Source organism: Periophthalmus magnuspinnatus, chromosome 22 (assembly GCF_009829125.3).
Source record: "Periophthalmus magnuspinnatus isolate fPerMag1 chromosome 22, fPerMag1.2.pri, whole genome shotgun sequence".
Lineage (NCBI taxonomy): Eukaryota > Metazoa > Chordata > Actinopteri > Gobiiformes > Gobiidae > Periophthalmus > Periophthalmus magnuspinnatus.
This window is the reverse complement of record NC_047147.1, coordinates 16,966,234-16,985,281: the sequence shown is the minus strand read 5'-3', so window position 1 is coordinate 16,985,281 and position 19,048 is coordinate 16,966,234. Positions and strand designations below refer to the sequence as shown.

Below are 19,048 nucleotides of genomic sequence, written 5' to 3'. Positions count from 1 at the left end.
CTCTGTCCCTGCTGCTCTGGTGCTGTACTGTGCGACCTCTATCCAGTGCATGGGACACATCCAAACTCATCCATTCCAAGAGCACTCGCTGATGGCCAAATTGTATTAGGCTCATTTGCAGTGGCTACACAATGCCCAGGTTTGACACCATTCTCCCTGTTATAAAGTGATGAAACCATCAAGGAAGTGCTGTGGCTGCGCCTGCCGCTCGCTCAGAGGACACAGGACGCTGACAAATTAACTCTTCCTCCACCAGCAGCATTACGCTCAGGCTTCTCTCATCCACCTTTTAGTATTCAATTTGTTTAGGAGGTTACATTATGCACACACGGCAAATTGAAAAGGATTCTCCCTCTTGACAGGATTAAGATATCAGGCTGCACTGAAGCTGTACTGTCAAATATGGAGGTCCGGGATAGACACATTTGCATAGCATTACATTAAATAACAAAATACCTGCCTTGCGGTATCAAATAAACAGAACAACACAGAAGACATATTTTAACAATGTTGAAAATTAATACAAGAGAAAAGACATTCAAATGGAAACATCCTTATCAAATAATGAGATAATAAATAACTTATGTTATGATGAGGCTGGTTTGACATTTACAGTATCAGTGCAGGACCTGGCCTTTAGGTGTGCTTGGGCGTGATAAGACTGCGGTGCTCCTCCAGTGAAAGAGGGGTGAAATAAGGCTGTTTTATGGGAAAGCAATACCCAGGTATCTCTGTGCAGAATGACAGCAGTATACAGGATGCATTGTGCAGTGGATACCAAAGCCCCTAAGCATGGACATACACACAAACACACGTCCCAAAATGCATGTAAGTGGCAGCTAATTAGTATGCAGTCTGCCTCACCCCAAAAGCTAAATAATTAGAGGGCCAGTCTGTGAGATCAGTGACCCCGCATTAAATATTCATATGTTTAGACCTGCTCTGGGCTCAGCTGTGTCACACTAGACCAGCCAGGCATGGACCACATATGGGAGGACAGCAGTGCTTCTGACACGTCCACACACTCACGCATCCAGCTACACACATTTTTTAGAGATTAAGCCTATAGTTTAATAGTGGCAGTACCAGTAGCATTCCTGTATACTGAATAGGAATTGGAAATTGTGTTGTTAAATTTGACATAGACTACATGCTCTCCCGACTGTTATGGTTTTTGCATTTTGACTGTTGATATATCTGATTAGCCATTACCTTTTTATCAAAAGCATTGGCATCTGTTCCATCTAATCATTGTGTTTTTTTCTTCCCCAGGAGTGCGTCTGGACCGTGTGCGAGGGGGCAGACAGAAGTACAAACGGAGGCTGGACACAGAGAACAACCCATACCTGGGGCTGACACTCCCCCCTCCCACCAAAAAGCCTCGTGAGTACTGCCCATTGTCTCCCACCTCCGCCGTCCCTCTGCCAGGCCAGCAAGCAGGTAAAACTATAGGACCCTCCTAGGACAGACTCATGCCCCCCTCTCATCTTTGGACAGAAATGTAGGCCAAGCTCTGATCAAGACTGGAATATGAGAAAAAAAAAATTAAGCTAGAGACCACTTATGTTTTGTAGTTTTACATAAATGCCTTTGTCAGTAATAGTAGTTAAATCTGGAGTATATACACAACAGAATTGCTTTTAATAATTTTCTATATTTTGGGGCCTTTAAAATGCTATATATGTAATGTTCCTCTCCATCACTGTCTGTTCTCAGTCACAAAAATAGTATCGCACTTACTGGTGGCCGAACCAGAGAAGATCTATGCCATGCCAGACCCCACCATGCCAGAGAGCGACATCAAGGCGCTAACTACACTATGTGACCTGGCAGACCGCGAGCTAGTCGTCATCATCGGCTGGGCCAAACACATCCCAGGTATGAACTATTTTTACATACTGTATATATTTTTAGATTCATAGAAATACAAACCAGAATCTAAAGTGCCTGTATAAACTAAAGAGGGACAACATGTGCTGTAATCATAAGGGACTTAGGGCACAGTTGGGCTCTTGCCCAATCAAATAACCGATCATAGCACACACACTTATGCACACAGACACGGCCTCAGGTGCACACACAGTGAATTATTGATGGACATAATCATGTTTCTTCCTTGGCCCTTACACATTCTGATGGACAAGGTGTTAGGTTAGAAGTGCCTGTTGAATTAAGGATGCAGCACCTCATGTCAGCAGAGATTTTTTTCAAGACTTTTGCTCTGATTTTGACACTGAATACATTGTTTAGCCCTTATTTTTTGCAAGCCAGGCAAATTCTGCTTGATCTTGATCTTGACCTCCATAAGTCTATAACATTAAAGTGGTGCCAACATACAGGAGAAACAAAGTAAATGAATCCGCCCCTCAGTGGGTACTCCAGAACCTCATCAGCATACAGTATATTGGACAGTCACAGCATTTTTTCACACAGAAGACTGCACAAACAATGCTCCTTCTCTTATTTGGAAAAGGGACTCCAGTTGACTTCAGGCAGGTGGATTTTGTACTGAAAAGGTTTTAGAGTTCTTCTCAGAAGGAGGCTATTAATCAGTACAGATCTGATAGTAAGGAGATTAGCCCTGGATGTGCCGCTATACCCTGCTTGGATCACTGCTGGGATCTCTCCCGTGGCCCTGCATCGTCAGCACGGCCAGAGTTTAAACAAGAGGCTTACTCACTACTGACCTGATAACACACTCTCAGACTGACCCAAAATTACACAGGTGACACACAAGTGCCAGGGCTGCTGTTTGCCAAAATACTTTTGTGTATTAAAGGTGCACTATGTAACTTTTTTGTGGGGGTTGGTCACCTGCTTGTCTCCATAGAGATGTTATTGCTATGCCTGGAATGCTCTACATTATGACATTAACATCTGTTTCTTGCATTTGCGAAAGGTGTGTTTATTTTCCCCAAAGCTTGAAAAACATGCATTCTTACTGTCAGTTGACTTGCGAGTTATCTGGACTTTACCTTGGCTTGGTGGCTGGACATGCTTGTCTCCATTGGAGATAGAGAAGTGTAATGGACACAATTAATTCCTTGGACAAAAGCAGGTCCCTCCACCAGAAAAGTTACATAGTACTTATTTAATATAGATTGCTCACTACACAGACATACGGTACTGATGTCTTAGGCTATCTAAGGCTAAGCAGTGACGTAAGGATCATTGGTGCGCAGTCAGAGCCATGTCTCGGTCTAACAATTAAACACTCCCCTTTCAAGATGTTATTTCACAAACAGTTTACAGAGTAAACCACTGTGGAGAAGCCAGTCTTTCCATTTATTATATAACTTTGTGTGCTACTATGTAGAAGTGTGTTAATCAGATTAGATTAATGCTGTCTGTATTGTACAGTGGATATCATCACAGCAGTAATAAGATTTGTCCCAGAGTGGCACAGGACAGTCATTCCAGTGGGTCGATAATGATCATTTAACCCAAAACCTGAGACCGTAAGTCTGATGCCTGTCCAGTCTGTGTGCACGGACAATGTGCTGCACATGCAATTTGGTATGACCAGGCTTTAAGTAGATTATACAGTGATGAGATTGTCTGTTCGTTGTCTGCAGCCTCCACACAGAAGAAAGTTGGTGCATAGGACAGTAGGGCTCCTCTGGCCATGAAATGGCTGCATAATTGAGTTGTACATGGCTGAACCTGATCAGAGACGGTTCACTGGTTGAGTGAGACTCCATTGCACTAACACTCTATGCACCAGCGGTACCTCAGGGTAGCCACCACTCACTGTCTGTTGTACTTCTCCCCTCGTTTGCTTCAGAACACGCAAGTAGAGTGGGAAAGTGCTGATTACATTTTGATAGATTTTTTGCAGCCTTAGGCAGTGGAATTAAAAAGATTAACAGTTCATTATGAAATAGAGCACATTGATTAGGCCATTGACAGATGGGCCGATAACCCAAGTCCAATGTAACAATTTAAATGTCATGCAAATTGGCACTTACCTTCCCTCAATTGGATTTTAATTCCCCTGTTCTGTGCTAATATTTATGGTCATTTTGAGAAAATTTGCCCATTAGACAGTGTGAAGTTATGGTTTGTCCATGTTAACCTGCTTAGCACATATCAAAATATCACAAAGGAGATTGTTTTGGAACACAAATAACTTTGTAAATATGATCAGGTGTCACATGTATCCATATGAGAGAGAACTGTAAAAAGAGTCCTTAAGCACTTTTGACAGAGCCTTGATTAATGGATAAGTAGTGCGGAGGTTCAGACACTTGTCACTGCTCCAAATAGCTCCATGAAACAGACTTGACTTGCCTGAGGCCCATGGTCATTAGAGGCAGTGTTAAGAGAACGCTGACAGATGGCTTGTTGCTCCTGAGGTGCTAACAACCTTTGACATACATAGGCACACAGACATATACACAGGCCCACCTCTCATCCCAGGCCAGGCCATAAAGCAGGACTTCTCTGTCCTCACACTCCTGAATTCAATGCACTTAAACATGGCTGCCTTTTGAGGGAGGATGCTTAAGGGACCATTCATTCATCTGAAAGTATCATTCTTTCAAATGTTAAAATGAGAGAAAGACCGATTTCATCCTTTTTCCCTATGATGGGCTCCTAGCTTGTGTGTGCCTGGTCCCCTTCCAGCATTTCAGGCTGCGGTGTTTTCAGTTGGGAATTCAGCGAAGGCTAAAGGGCCAAGCAAACATTTACACTGCACCTGTGCTGCTTTACTCCTACACAAATAAAACATATTTTTATACTGGCATGTTAGTGCTAGAATGTATGATATTTAAACAGAGTCGAATTCTGTGTCATTCCAGTGTCCCAGTTTTGTTTTTTTCCTTTTGACATTCAAAGCCGTTTGGTGCAATAACCTTGTTTACAGCCGTGCGCGTTTATCATATCCATTTTATTGTATTTCTCATCAGCTGTGCTCTTGACAGACAACAACATCCTGGCGTGTTGTTAGTGCTGTTAAGAGGACACCACGCCTCTTGTATGTTGTCTTGTTTTTCGCCCACCCCCCGACCCCCTCACGCTTCAAGACCCCCTCCTCATCCCTCCCCAACCCCCATCCCCCTTGTGGGCCCCGTTTTCTCTTTGCCATTAAATTGTGAAATCTACTTACTGTGTTGCCAGGCTGATCCCGCTCAAGCTGTGTAATCTCCTTGTAATAGAGTGTGAATACTGCCCAGCAATAAATCAGCACCTCATCAGCGTACTTTATTAAATATAGATACCAACAGACAGCTCTAGTATATTCAATTTACCTTCTGACGTAGGCTTCAACACGGCAGATAAAGATAGATTGAGCAGTCAGGTGCATGCTAAGGCCCTAAACCTGAGCAGGAGGGCAGGAGTGGGCTGGTGCACCCAACAAGATTGAGATGGGGCGTGTTGATGGAGGTTGACAGGGTTTAGACACAGCACTTAAGTTATGACAGCTTACTATACTTAACTGGTCAGTCTGGTCATGTCAGGATGTCAAAATACAACAAAGTTTCATGTATGCCTTTGTTTTTGTCTGTAACATAGCGACTCCCAAATTTATGTTGAACAGGATTTGTTTTTATGTCAGATGCCCTCCCTGTTGCAATCCTCCCTATTACACGTAAAGACTGTGTGAATCACTTTTATACTTACTTTTTTGCTTACAGAGAAGATCGTAAATTTCTAAATAGCATTTTTTTTTTCATTTCAGAAAAAAATTTCATCTGACATCACTGAATACAAACTTTACAATTTTAAGTAACACATGGAATAGTTGTATAGTATAAGTAACTATAACAAATCTGAAGTATTTTGTAAGATATAAAAAATACTCAGTGTTGACTAAATCTATGGCAGCGGTTAATTATTAATCATTATGAGAAAACGCTGTGCTCAGTTGTGGAATAAACGGTCTTTCGAATAGAGTGAGGACACTAAAATATATAGTGCGTGATTTTCCTTCTAAGTGTGCATCCACAGAGCGCCACCCCTCATTAGCACTGCGGCGTGATGGCAGCGTAGATAAATTATGTGTAATTATGGCCTGATTAAAGCCAGATTCATCTTGGTCTTTGGGGCTAAACAGAGATATGTAACATCAATATAGAGAGGACGGGAGGGGGGGGGGGGGGGGGGGGGGGGGTAGCACGAGGGAGGGGCTAACCACTTCCTCACAGAAGGTCAGGAGGTCACAGGGTGCAGATTAAAACAAGGGGATTACAGCATTTAACGTTCCTCGGTCTCATAATGTTCACAGGCCGCCGCTCAAATCACCCATTCGTCAGCGCCTTCAATAAGATAATGGGCTAGTTATCATTCAGGAAGGAGATAGATAGTGGCTGTGTAAGTGCGCTCAAGGCTACATTAAAAGAAAGAGAATTTCGTTCCTGCACTGCAGTTTGTATTGGCGTGCTTGTTGTGAGTAGTAAAAGCAGCCGTAGTGTCATCAAATATGTGTCCGGGGAAAAGGCTCGTAGCAAACTGAGCTGTTTGTGTTTGTACATGTGGCCCGACTTCAGTTCAAATTATTTATGTCAAGCACAGCAATATATTACTAAGCGTCTATTGATTGGGTCCTCCCGGTGCTGTCATGTGAAAGGTAAATAACTCATACCAGCTTGTTTACCTATGAAAAAGTGAAAGAGGTCAGTAGGGCTGCACAATATATTGCAACTGAATCAAAATCACAATTTCAGATGCATGGATTTCTTAGATTAGTTTTAGTTCACCTCTGTGAAAAGTGAATGCTCTTGGGCACGTTTGAAATGAGCACTCTGATATTGATATATTGATATTGTTCAAACTATATATATATATGTGTGTGTATATATATATATATATATATATATATATATATATATATATATATATATATATATATATATATATATATATATATATATATATATATATATATATATATATATATATATATATATATATATATATATATATTTTAATAATAATAATACATTTTATTTATAATGCACTCTTCATTAAACAAAATCCCAGAGTCCATAAATAAATAAATTGTAAATCTAATCGCAATGCTTGTCAGAAAAATCACAATTTGAATTTTTTTCCAAATATTGTGAATCCATGTTTTGGGTTTTTTTTTGTTTGTTTTTTTTTACCATTTTAGGCAGTTTAAGTAAGGATTTGCTCTGTAATGTACAATATGTTATTTTTTAATATGAGCAGAAATCCTAGGTGCATATAGTGTCTTTTATCATCTTTTTTCGAAGTATCTGAAATAGACATCTTTGATAGTGAATTGGCTTATGGCAGCAGGATCATTCAGCTCAGTGTGAGGTGAAGAAAAAAGCGATAGGCTGAACCTCTGGGGTCCTGTTAGGGGCCGTTTTACTCCAACTGCGGCCCGGAGAGCACTTGACTTGGCCGGGGTGAGATTGCCGCTGGGCTCAAGTCTTCGGGGCCCGCTTGTCCTTCTGATAGCTGCCCATGATAGATCAGCATCTGTCCAGTCATAGCCTCTCTCTCTCTTTCTCTCTCCCGTTTCCTCACCCCCCTCGCTGCTTATCTGCCTCCTCCCTGGCCCCTATCTTCTCCTCTCTTTCCTCCTTCCCTCCTTCCTTCTTTTCAGCCCACTCCGGCTCTCCCCCGTCTGCTCTGTTGTCTGATTGAGGGTGAGTTACGAGGGGGTTGCAGCTGGAAGGGGGCCACCGTGCCTCGTAATTACATCTCTTTTTATTACCCGTGCTAATGGCCCTCGGGGAGAAGGAAACAATAATAAATTAATAGAATATGAACTCAAGCTCAACAGAAATCTCCAGCATTTCATTTTGGTGTGTCCCGCGCTCTGGCAGATGAAACGGCACTCTGATTAATCTAGCGGAGGGGTCTGAGCCCACCGTCTGTGTGGTGTTTGGGCTGCCCCCTCCTGCCCACAGCCAGGGGCTCGCGCAGATAAAAGAGATGATGTTTTTGGCTTGCGGTGCTGCTCTTAAGTGCTCATTTTCACTATTTGAGGCACGAGCCATGGTGTCGGATGCAGTTTGCTGCCGTTTAGTGATAGAACTGTCAAATTGAATTGTTTTCTTAAAGGAAGGCATTTTTTATTATACATAAAATCACTTCTTTGTTGCGTTGTCCCAGAGTACAAAGGAAAACAAATGTTATGATTAGGTGTGAGTGTTCCTGCTATAGATGTAGACAGAGATGAGGTGGTGCACTCAGCAGTGGAGTGGAAAAGGCCCTTCAAGCACTCAGACAAGCCTCTCTGCTTTGGTCAATATTGTGTCATGTTTGGTCAAAGCCCGCCAAGGCAGTGGGCTGGAAATGAAGATGTAAATATTGATATTTCATTAGAGGAAATCACCCACTCCGACGGCACTTAACCGGGCCACCTTCAGAGTGCAGCGGCCGGAGCACTGTGTGACCTGCAGAGTCGGGAAGTCACTTCATTACTCGATTAAATTGAGTGGAAAAAAGCGAGGCAACGACACAAGATCCCATTTGGAGCGATAATTTAGGCCCCGAGAAGAGGGGACGGAGCAGGGGAAAAACACCACCTCTCCATCTCACAACACTGGATTAAATTCAAGGACTTTTAGCGTCAAAGGTAATTGTAGGCTGCTGCGGCGTACGCGTGCATATGGCTGAGAGGTTTCTGCTGCATCAGAGCAGCTCGAAAGCCTCTCCAACAAGCCCTGAACCGGGCCTTCACACAGGCTGTCACATTGGGAGCAGCGCTTTAGTTCCGCTCCAGTCCTCCTTGGCATTAAAAGGCTAGACAAAGCCTTGCCTGTGATTGTGATGCCAACCTGATGCAGCAATCAAGACCACATCTCCACTCGCATGACAATTTCCCTCCGGCCAGTCCACAGGCTGTCCAACTTAATGGCCACGTATGCAGACAAGGAAATCACACAACATTTTAAGATGCATTTTGGATACCTGTAATAGCACGGGCGTTCACCAAATATGGCTTATTGCCTCCACTGATAATAGCCATGTGTCTTGAGTGCTTTTGGCAGTTTGCTTTTGTTGGGTCTAATTTGGGCTCTGCAGACCTCTGACCGGTCCAGCTCGGCACCGGCACCTTTCTGTTAGCACTCCATTCTACTGACTATTGATTCCCCTTCAAAATGTGAAGGCCCTCACATTCTGATCACAATCTGTTAATTAATGTATCCTCCAGCTCTTCCCTGCAGTGGTCATCACCTCGATAAGGAAAATTGAACACTCAGGGAGCACTCCGCCTGGCTTCTCTGTTCTCTCTTCTGTCTGCACTGTTTTCCCACACACTTCCTCCTCCTCATGTTTCTTATTCTAGGGCCTATACATGTGTGTTCAAAGTATCCGGGCAGGTGCAGATAAACATCAAGTCGCCAATGCATGTATCATTTATATTTAAGAGAAAACGGGGGGTGTCGCTTTGGTGAGCTGCCTGGTCAATACTGTAATCTATCGCCTGTTAATCATCCGCTGGCAGTGGCTGTGACAATGGCAAACTTGTAAAAAGCAATCATATTAATCAGGGGTGGAGCCGAGGAGCTAATACGCTGTCAGAATGGGCTGCCTGGAGGCACTGAGCAGCACTGTGGGACAGGAGGGAGGAGATGCTCTGTGTGTGTGTGTGTGTGTGTGTGTGTGTGTGTGTGTGGGGGTGTGTGTGTGTGTGTGTGTGTGTGTGTGTGTGTGTGAGAGAGAGAGTGCAGTTTATTGACAGCTAAAGGCTAGTATGAAAGGGGAGATTCTTATCCACTCTTCCGTTCTATTTTGCTTTACGTTTAATTTTCTCAGAGCTCATCTATGGGAGATCTTCTGGTTTGTTTAACTTAATGCTCTATTCTAAGCATAGGTAGAGGCCTCCAGTGGGAAGTCAAAGCAGAGCCACTTTGAGATGATGATGTGGGAAAGTTATAACCCTGGCATTAGCTTCTATTCCATCCCGTCTTAAACTTTGCCCACTTTGTATGTTTGTTTTCAATTACATCTCTCTGCTCAGGTAATGTGAATGCATGCTGTTGACACATTTGTGTGTCTCCCAGCGCTCCGTATATGCTATGTCCTCGATCCATCCTATGAGGCTGTATAGCGGTGTTAATCCCCCTCACACCAATACAAGTGTGACAGGATACAAGGGGTAACTGCGGCTTTGTGTCCCTCAGACCTTTGCACTGTCCGTACTTACAATAAAGCCCACTCAAGAGCTCTGACACGGGCTGCAAAAGGCAGCGTGCAACCTGCATTTAAAATTAACATCCTTGGTTAGTATGAGCTTTGGCTGTCCCAGCTTCTGAAACTTGGGTCAAGTTGACAAACGTGGGAATCTTTTGTTCTCCACTTCTCATCTTGTGTTTGCTTAATGTCAGACTAAACAGGGTTCACAATTAGTGCGGCAGATGTGGCAGGATACATTTTAGATGAAACAACTCCTGGTTGTATGTATGTATCTATACTACTAATATTACGGTCTTAATATTAACATGTATTAATATTAATCTAATCAATAAATTATGCATGGGAATAAATGTCTTAAAATGTTGAATATAGCGTCATCATGACAAAAATAATATTTTGACATTGTCATATTCTTATCTAATATTTCAGAAAAACAAAAATGTTAATTCAAATAAATAAAATAGAGCATTGTAAAATTATATATTGTACTAGAATCTAAACAGACAATCTGTATACAAATAGTTTAATGGGTTAAGTAAATGTTTACACATGTTCACCAGTGCAATCTAAGCCCCGTTAAAATCTGTGGTAAATGCACATGTTTAAATATGTATTCCTTTGCGTGTGTTGTCAGGGTTCTCCACCCTGTCCCTAGGCGATCAGATGAGTCTTCTTCAGAGCGCGTGGATGGAGATCCTGATCCTGAGCATCGTGTTCCGCTCTCTGCCATACCAGGACGAGCTGGTGTACGCAGAGGACTACATCATGGACGAAGAGCACTCGCGGCTCACCGGCCTGCTCGACCTCTACCTGTCCATCCTGCAGCTGGTGCGCAAATACAAGAAGCTCAAGGTGGAGAAAGAAGAGTTTGTCACACTCAAAGCCATCGCGCTAGCCAACTCAGGTGAGTCTCCATACACATATTTAAAATAGTGTTCATTAATTCTTATTTTAAGTAAACAAGCATTCTGTTTATTGTTCTCAATAATGTTTTAATTATTATACACAAATTAACAATTTAATCAAATTTATTCTGATTCAGTCATTTTTTGAAACAAGGACCAAACATCGAAATGCAAATGAAAATATTATTCTAAAAAGTAATTCATCATTTTTTTATTTTGCATAGTTTCTCATTATTTATAAATTTATGTAAAAAAAAAAAAAAAAGATTTATCTAAAATGTTTTAAATATTTTTTACTAGTGTCAGTAGTCAGTGATCTGAACTGCGCACGATAACAGGCAAAAATCTGAGTTGATGTAACTGAGTTTGAGGCCTTACATTGGTGAGTTTTCCTAGTTTCACGTAACCTTTCGCTTGGAGCTGGAGATGGGGGGATAAGAGCAGTGTTGGTGAAGAGCTGGAGGACAGAGCTCTTCTAATTGAACATCTTCTATATTGTGGTATTTCTCTGCCGCTTTTTCTATATCTCCATAACAGTAGCTGCTGGGCACAGCAGCGAGGAGAGATAAATTTAGCATTTCATTTGGAGCACAGGGGCTGTCAATAAAATGTGTTAAGTCCAATGGAATAAGTATCAGGGAGTGATAGGCCTCGTTTATTCCAATAGGGAGAAGGCACGCAGCTATCGACAGGCCCCTTTTGAGAAGGCAGGAGCTGTCCCGCTCTGATCAATGCTCGCCTGGGTCACCGGCCGCTCTCCGCGTTTTGTCCTGGCCTGAAAAATGAAAATGCTGATGGTGGGGCTTTGCTTTGACTCCGCGCGGCTTTTGGTACAGAGGTGGAGAGGAGAACTGGGGGTCGAACAGGGAGGGGAGGGGGGAGGGTGCCCGGCACATTAGAACAAGGTCTGTGGAAGATCACTCTCCCGGGAGCCCCTCTGTCTGACAGCTGTGAAAATTCATAGCGATTGATTTTGTAATTAGCAGTTTATCAATCCGATCGACGTGGCCTCACTGATGGATTGCAAGGAAATTGTTTCTTCAAAGTTGTTTTTTTAGTCTGCCCCTCCTCCAAGGACTACTACACACAGTGTCTCCTCTTTCCCTCCATCTGTTCTGATGTCTCTATCTCTCTTTTTATTTTCTTTTATCCACTTCAGGCCATAACAAAGCATCACTTTGCATTCAAATCAGTTCAAGCATACCATTTATGTTTATGCGCTGGCAACAGAGACATTCCTGACTATTTACATTGTTATTTTGACTGCTGTATCAAAATTATGTCACAGCACATTAGATTTTTGTCTTTTGTTCTCTCCCCCTCCTGCTCCATCCTCCACATTCACTTTCCAAAATGACCTACTTCATTTTACCGCTGTGGATTTGAAAATCGGCAGGGTGAGAAATGTTTCAAGGTCTTGGGAATACAGTTGTTCCAGTCAATGAATTTGGGGCGAAGTCTAAAATCTGTTTTGCTTTTTATTGTCCCGTGTGGTAAAATCTGCACGGGCAAGGTGAGATCAGTGAGCCAGCCAATGACACGTGGTCTCCTGTGTGCTAGGCGGCGGTTAAACAGTGGCCCCGTCCCTGAGCAAACGGCAGTGCAGGCTACAGTACGAGGCGAGGAGCAATGTGGCGAAATGTTAGAGGAGAGAGGAGCACCAGAGAGAAGCTTTCCAAACTGAAACCGTAGCTGCCCTGATGAGATCCCTAACACCAACCAGGACAGAACTGGGCTAACAAAATCTGAGAGGACCCATTTTTTATGTTGTCAGCGAAGTACTCTGCAAGGTTTAGGAATACAAAGGACATTTATTAATAGTATAATAGCAGATCCGACTTGAGCATGTATCCCTGTACTTGTCTGTCTCGGATCAGACTTAGACGGATTGCTTTTTTGTTTTTTTCAGTCAGACGTACCGCTGAGGCCTGCGAGAAAATTAATTGCGGAGACTTAGGTGCATTCAGCTGCGCTTTTTTATGTGGTCCAATTCTCTAATGGAAGCAGTTTCACATTGTTTTTGTCCTCTGAAACAGTGCTGTGTTTAATGTGTACTCACTCAGCAGAGATTGGGTGCTATTCATGCCATTGTTAGCAGAGGATATCATTGATTTTCAGTCCCCCTGGTCAGGGGCCATGTGAACATCCTGCCTGCACCACGGGGGAATAGAGAACTAAATAAATAAAGCACAAGTGGTTCTTTTCTTGTTTATGATCTATTCTTTATCGTGGTGCAGTGAGTTACACTGATAATGTGTTCCCAGCACTGACACAGCAGTAAAGATCAATCATCAGATTTAATTTAGTTTTAGAAAAATCCATTTCACATCACTCCTGTTATATTACCAGTGCCAAGTGCTAACTACAATGTTCTACCAGATTCGTTTTTTGTCCTGTCAAATAGTAAAGTAGCTGTCCTGATGCGCTGGCCTGTACTCTCGCCCTGTAGATTCTATGCACATAGAGGACATGGAGGCGGTTCAGAAGCTCCAGGACGCGCTGCATGAGGCTCTGCAGGACTACGAGAGCAGCCAGCACCAGGAGGACCCTCGGCGGGCAGGCAAACTGCTCATGACCCTACCCCTGCTCCGGCAGACCGCCACCAAGGCGGTCCAGCACTTTTACAGCATCAAAGTGCAGGGCAAGGTGCCCATGCACAAACTCTTTCTGGAGATGCTGGAGGCTAAGGTCTGATTGTCCGATGGGACTGACATCAGCCAATCACAGACTCTGTCCCTTTGGACACCCGAGACTGTGCTGGACAGGACAGACTAATCCTGACAGACACTACTGAAAAAAAGAACAAAATGCAAACTTGGTTATTAGTATAATATAAAATGAATGATGAAGATTAATTTAAAATATATAAGAAATACATGTACAGTAATAATTTTTGTTTATTGTCAGTGGTCATGTTGTTCAAATGGACCATCTGCCCTCCAGCCCTTCTAAATAAGTTGTTGCCAGACAAAAGGCTTTGTTTTTAAGAAAACTGAACAATCCTTAAATGGTAGCTGGAGGCAGCAGAGGCGCACCTGTTCACATTGTGTTTCTCCTGGACGTGACCAGGAAATGTACTGTACATATTTATTATTGGACGACTGGGTGTACAGTTTAAAGTCTGGTGAAGTTGGTCTTGATCATCTCTTTGTTTTTCTCTGGAAAAAAATGAATTGTTAATGTGAACTCTTATCAGTTTAAATGTCCTTGGATATACCTCTCCAGAGCAGTGCACCATGTGATCTCTGTAGATCTGTTTCAGACTGAAGACTCGCTGGTCTCATAATTAACCATACTAGCAAAGGCCATTATAATAGTCAGTCATCTTACTCTGTAGAACTCAGCAATAAAAGGACCTGTAGCAAAGCCAGGCCTAGCCTGCAGTACTCCATGTGCTTCTCAGTGCTGCTTTTGTCTTTCTCTCTCTAAACCACACATCACACTAGTGTTGAGCCCCATTGGCTGGTCTGAATCAGTGCTGTTCATGTCATCCGCTCAAGCCAAATTTAGCCTTTGTTTGAGCCCATGGAAATTGCCCCTGGCGTGCATAGGCCTGATTCAAGCTAGGTGAAAGATGATCAGTGGCTGGTGGTATCAAAGGATTTATGGTGAGTGGCTCAAGTCCAGGAGATTCCATGTTCAAACAATCACAGGCCCATATGTCAACCTCTATTTTGGGCCCCCTAAAGCCTATGTCCGAGTCATCCCACACACAGGGAGCAAGGTGCGCAGCATCTGCTCTCACCATTTTAGACACCTCCATCTTTTAATAGCGGTGCCTGCATTTATAGAGCTCCAACCAAACAGAGGTAAACGGCAGGTGCAAGCCTGAAGTGGTGGCACTTCTCACAAGGTTTATTTATAACCGGGTGGGAGGCTGTTGTCCCACACAAGTACAGTGGGCACATGATCCCTTCTTCTTGACCTCATGTCGACACTGTGCAGAGTAACACCTCCTGCAGCTCAGAGGAGGGGCAGACGTCTTGTGAGGACAGCCTGAGATGCCCGAGCGTGCACATGTGAATAGCTATGCAAGTAACAAAGTGTCAGCATGCTCAAACAACGCAGCCCTGTGTCAGTACAAGGTGTGATCTCTGGTGGGAGACACAGATCCTGATTTAGCCAGGTGACCAGAACAGTGAGTCACTCTCCAGCAGAGCCTCGCTCCCCTACTCTTTTATATGTGGAAAAGTGTGCTTACTACTGAAAATCTCATGTAATGTGATGGATTGTATAACCCTCAACCATAAGATACTGTGATCAAATATATAACAATACACAATGGTTCAGCCTATAGTAGGTCTGCTCCAGTACTGCCATGTTTCTGGTACCTCATCTTCCTAACCTATTAGACCAGTCTAGCTCCCAGCGCTTGTGTCAAAGGTCATTATGTACCTTCAGTTCATAAGGATACATATGTTCTGCGTGCAGGCCAAAGTGTTTTGCCCACATGTGACCTGTATCTGATCTTTTATGTGTGAACAGCATGAATTTGATTATCTTCCAAATGCAACCCAGGCCTCTTTCACATGTGGTCCTGATCTGTTCAAAATTTTTGCAACTTTCAGTGTTGTGTGGCACAAATGGGACCACCAATCACAGTATTAAACGTTATGAGATAAAAGACAGGTTGATTCTGATTTCTCAACCTAATTACTCCACTGAGAATAACCCCTGTCCATGCTAAGTGTTTTGTAGTGGTCAGGGGGTAACCCGTCAGACAGAGGCTTTCTCCTTTCCATTTATTTTTATTTTCCAGTGTGGCACTTTGTTGACAAAAACATGTCTTACATTACAAGTCTGTACATATATCACTATTAAAACAGTAGGTTGCCCAAATATCATGAAGTATGCAGCCCCCTGCTGACTACTACCTCATAATCATAGTCTGTTTCTCTGACTGATCATGTGACATACCTGAGCCATCTTTGTTTTCAACAGCATTTCCTCATCAGTGCTCCTGCCAAATCATTTGTAATTGTAGGCACTGGCCTCAGTCTCTTATTCATTCATTTGTAAAGCATGCTTCATTCTGACCTGGTTGTGGTGGCTCTAATCCCACTCTTCACTTCCTAAGCGGGTACATCATTTTCACTAGTGTCAGAACTGGTCCCTCTCTGCAGACAGGATCAGGCAGCTGATTTCCTGCTTCTGTGCTACTGGACTTTTAGTGTGATATATCGCTCACAATGGTGTACATTGATATCTGGTCGTTGAATCATCAATATCTGTGTAACTTTTACATTTTGATTTTCAAAAAGGATCAATTAATTAAATACTCCTTGAACTCTGTCACTGCTTTGTGTTGTACTTTTGTGTAAATGGTCAGCAATTCACACAATATAATAATAGAAATTAGGACATATGACAATTATCTGTCTAACAAATTAGCAACATCTGCATGTCCCTTTGACTCTGTTAGTGAAATTCAATGCAGTAGAGAATCTAAACAGCATCTTTTGGATAATTTAGTTGTAATTATCTTACATTTGAATTATATTTAGGTCATTCCAATAGTGATAAACAATAGTTATCAATGGTTAATATGTGGTTATAAGAGAACAGTCGCCAGAAGCAGTCCTGAGTAAGTAGTAGCTTATGCTTATTTACCAGCAGGATAATGTGTCTCCTACTTAGTCATTCTGCTTGACTGGTGCCTCTTAGCCCTAACCTTGCCCTGTGCCTGTTGTATTTACCCATTCTACTCTGCAGCACCCACTGACTGGAGCAGACATGCAGCTGTTAGCCACCCAGCCACCCACCAACTCATCCAACCGTTCAAGCATCGCCAGCCGGGCCAGGAGCTATGGAGAATGGATTGGTCACAGGAAACAGGCAGACAGACACGCTCACTGATGGAGGTGGGGGTGTGGGGATGTGGCTCCATTATTTCAGGAAGCTGATATACCAGGGACTTACAGTATTCCCTCATCTCTATAATTATAACAGCCAATTTCCCTTTTCGAAATAATGTCTTGCTACCAATTAATACAAATAATCCTTTACATGGAAACAATGGCATTGTGAGTCAAGAGACGACTAGAGAGGGAAAAAGAAGATGACACTGTAACACTTTACAATAACTACACAGTTAATAACCTTATTGCAGTAAAAATACTTAAATCATAATGAACAAAGAGTTATTTAAAAATGATTCAGGCTTAGTTACTACTTAATTAACAGGCTAACTCCTAATGCCGTTGTCAAAGTATCTAAAATCAGATGCTGACTGACAGTAACAAAACTAGATACTCATTTGGACACTAAAAAAAGTCACCTTCACAGGACAGAAGTGAACCTTTCCAGAAAACTTTAGAATTAGAATGATTTTGAACTGTACAAACTGCACATAGACTACTATGGAATATACTTGGACGACTGAGAGAAACAGAAATTTTAGTATCGTGACAACAGTAACTCATAAATCCTTAATTGAGTGGCCCCTAAGCCTGAATCATTCTTAAACTATTTGTTCATTATGAATAGTCTTTGTTCATGCGTTTTTAAGGCTAATTAAGATGTAGTTGTTATAAAGTGGTACCGATGACACAAATATCTCTCATCACTATCCTACCAGGTGCTGTATTTTTAAAGGCAATGTGCTCCTCGTTTCTCATGCAAATCACCCGCTTGGTCCAGATATTGCTTTCAATAAGTTTCCCACAGATACAGTAGCGGGGCAATCATTTATGCCCATTGACAGGTCAAAACACGTTTCATTAGAGTTACGAGACATCTCATCAAGATGCGGGCCCGTGCGCAGCTGTATGACTGCTGTGAATTGCTTAAGTGTGTTTCATTATTCCCAAAGCAACGTTGATGATGGCGAGGGAAAGGATTACACGTCAGGGTGAGTGATTGGCTTTGAACGGAGCTGCTGCATACACTTTGTATCAACCCAGCGCCTCGAATTACACTTAGGTGGAAAACAGAGCACGCAAATGCCCAGGAGAGCTGGTGGCACAGAAATCCAGAGTGCCCCGCCACCAGCTCTCGCCCGCACTTCACGCTCGCACTTTTCATCACTTAGCGTCGTCAAATTCTCCCCCTCCACTCACTCACATGCTTTGTTTCTGGGGCTGGTACCTACTTTACAGCCATTCTTACTGTTCACCCATTCTGTAGTGTGTATTTATTGCTCCATTTGTGAAATTGGAGGCAGTGGCCGACAAGCCTATTACTATTCAATAACAAGAGCTGGGCGTTTTCACAACTATCAGCGCACCAGACAGATACATTACATCACATCTGTTTCATGCAACACACAATCTTGTTTTTGTTATATTGGCAAAAAAAAAAAAAACTGTCTTAAGAGAAATATCTTACTTTTCCACTCCCTCTCCTGTACCTGCCCCATCTGAGCCCACACAGCTCACCTCCAACCCGCCCCAAGACTATCTACAGCTGATCGATAGTCAGTCAAAATGCCTAGCAGGCACGTGCACTCCCGTGCGTGCACGACATCTGAGATTTCACCCGCTCATTGTCCATCTTTGCCATTTTAAGTGCATTTATCAGGTTACCCTCCTGCTCTCCTCATCACTTAATGCATCGCTGAGCTGCCTTCTTAAAAAATCCTAATGGCCATTGCTTGTCCCAGTTTGTCCAAATGAATCTGGTTACATTGTTTAACTGTTATGCAATGACAAAGTAAAGAGGTGATATTATCTATGGTCTTCAAACTGGGGTAAAGGCTTTAAAATTGGCGCATTAAAATTGGACTCTACAGGTGAATTCCTTCTCAGCAAAGTTATACAGTTTATTCTTATCTTTCCATAATGTTATGTAAGTTAACTTTTTTTTAAATCCATAAAGTCATAAAATTACTGTATTCATTGTGAAAGATCAGTTTAGTCCAGAAAATTTTGAAATATATTTAACACTAAGTGAGTTAGTAGCATATTTTATTCCTTAGTGTTGTAATGAGAGGGCCTATCCCAGCAACTATGGGCCTTTGGTTGATTTTGAGGCTGCTGCTTGAAACACACATTGACAATAATTTTACTTAATTTCTGGACTATTTA

At 42.6% G+C, this 19,048-nt stretch overlaps 2 protein-coding genes across 6 annotated transcripts in view; both read left to right on the top strand.

Annotated features, from left to right (window-relative positions):
- esrrb (estrogen-related receptor beta) overlaps positions 1–15,557 on the top strand; it is a 34,475-nt gene extending 18,918 nt beyond the window's left edge. For 3 of the 5 annotated variants that reach the window (XM_055230971.1, XM_055230970.1, XM_033988570.2), the window contains 4 exons: positions 1,273–1,440; positions 1,717–1,878; positions 10,754–11,023; positions 13,474–15,557. In XM_055230971.1, the coding sequence (XP_055086946.1) occupies positions 1,273–1,440; positions 1,717–1,878; positions 10,754–11,023; positions 13,474–13,718 (845 nt within the window). In that variant the 3' untranslated portion in view covers positions 13,719–15,557. The remainder of the gene's footprint in view (positions 1–1,272; positions 1,441–1,716; positions 1,879–10,753; positions 11,024–13,473) is intronic. The other 2 variants (XM_033988572.2, XM_033988571.2) reach the window with 1 other exon arrangement.
- Positions 1–19,048, top strand: part of LOC117390876 (G patch domain-containing protein 2-like) — a 95,950-nt gene that overhangs the window by 59,723 nt on the left and 17,179 nt on the right. The window lies entirely within an intron of this gene.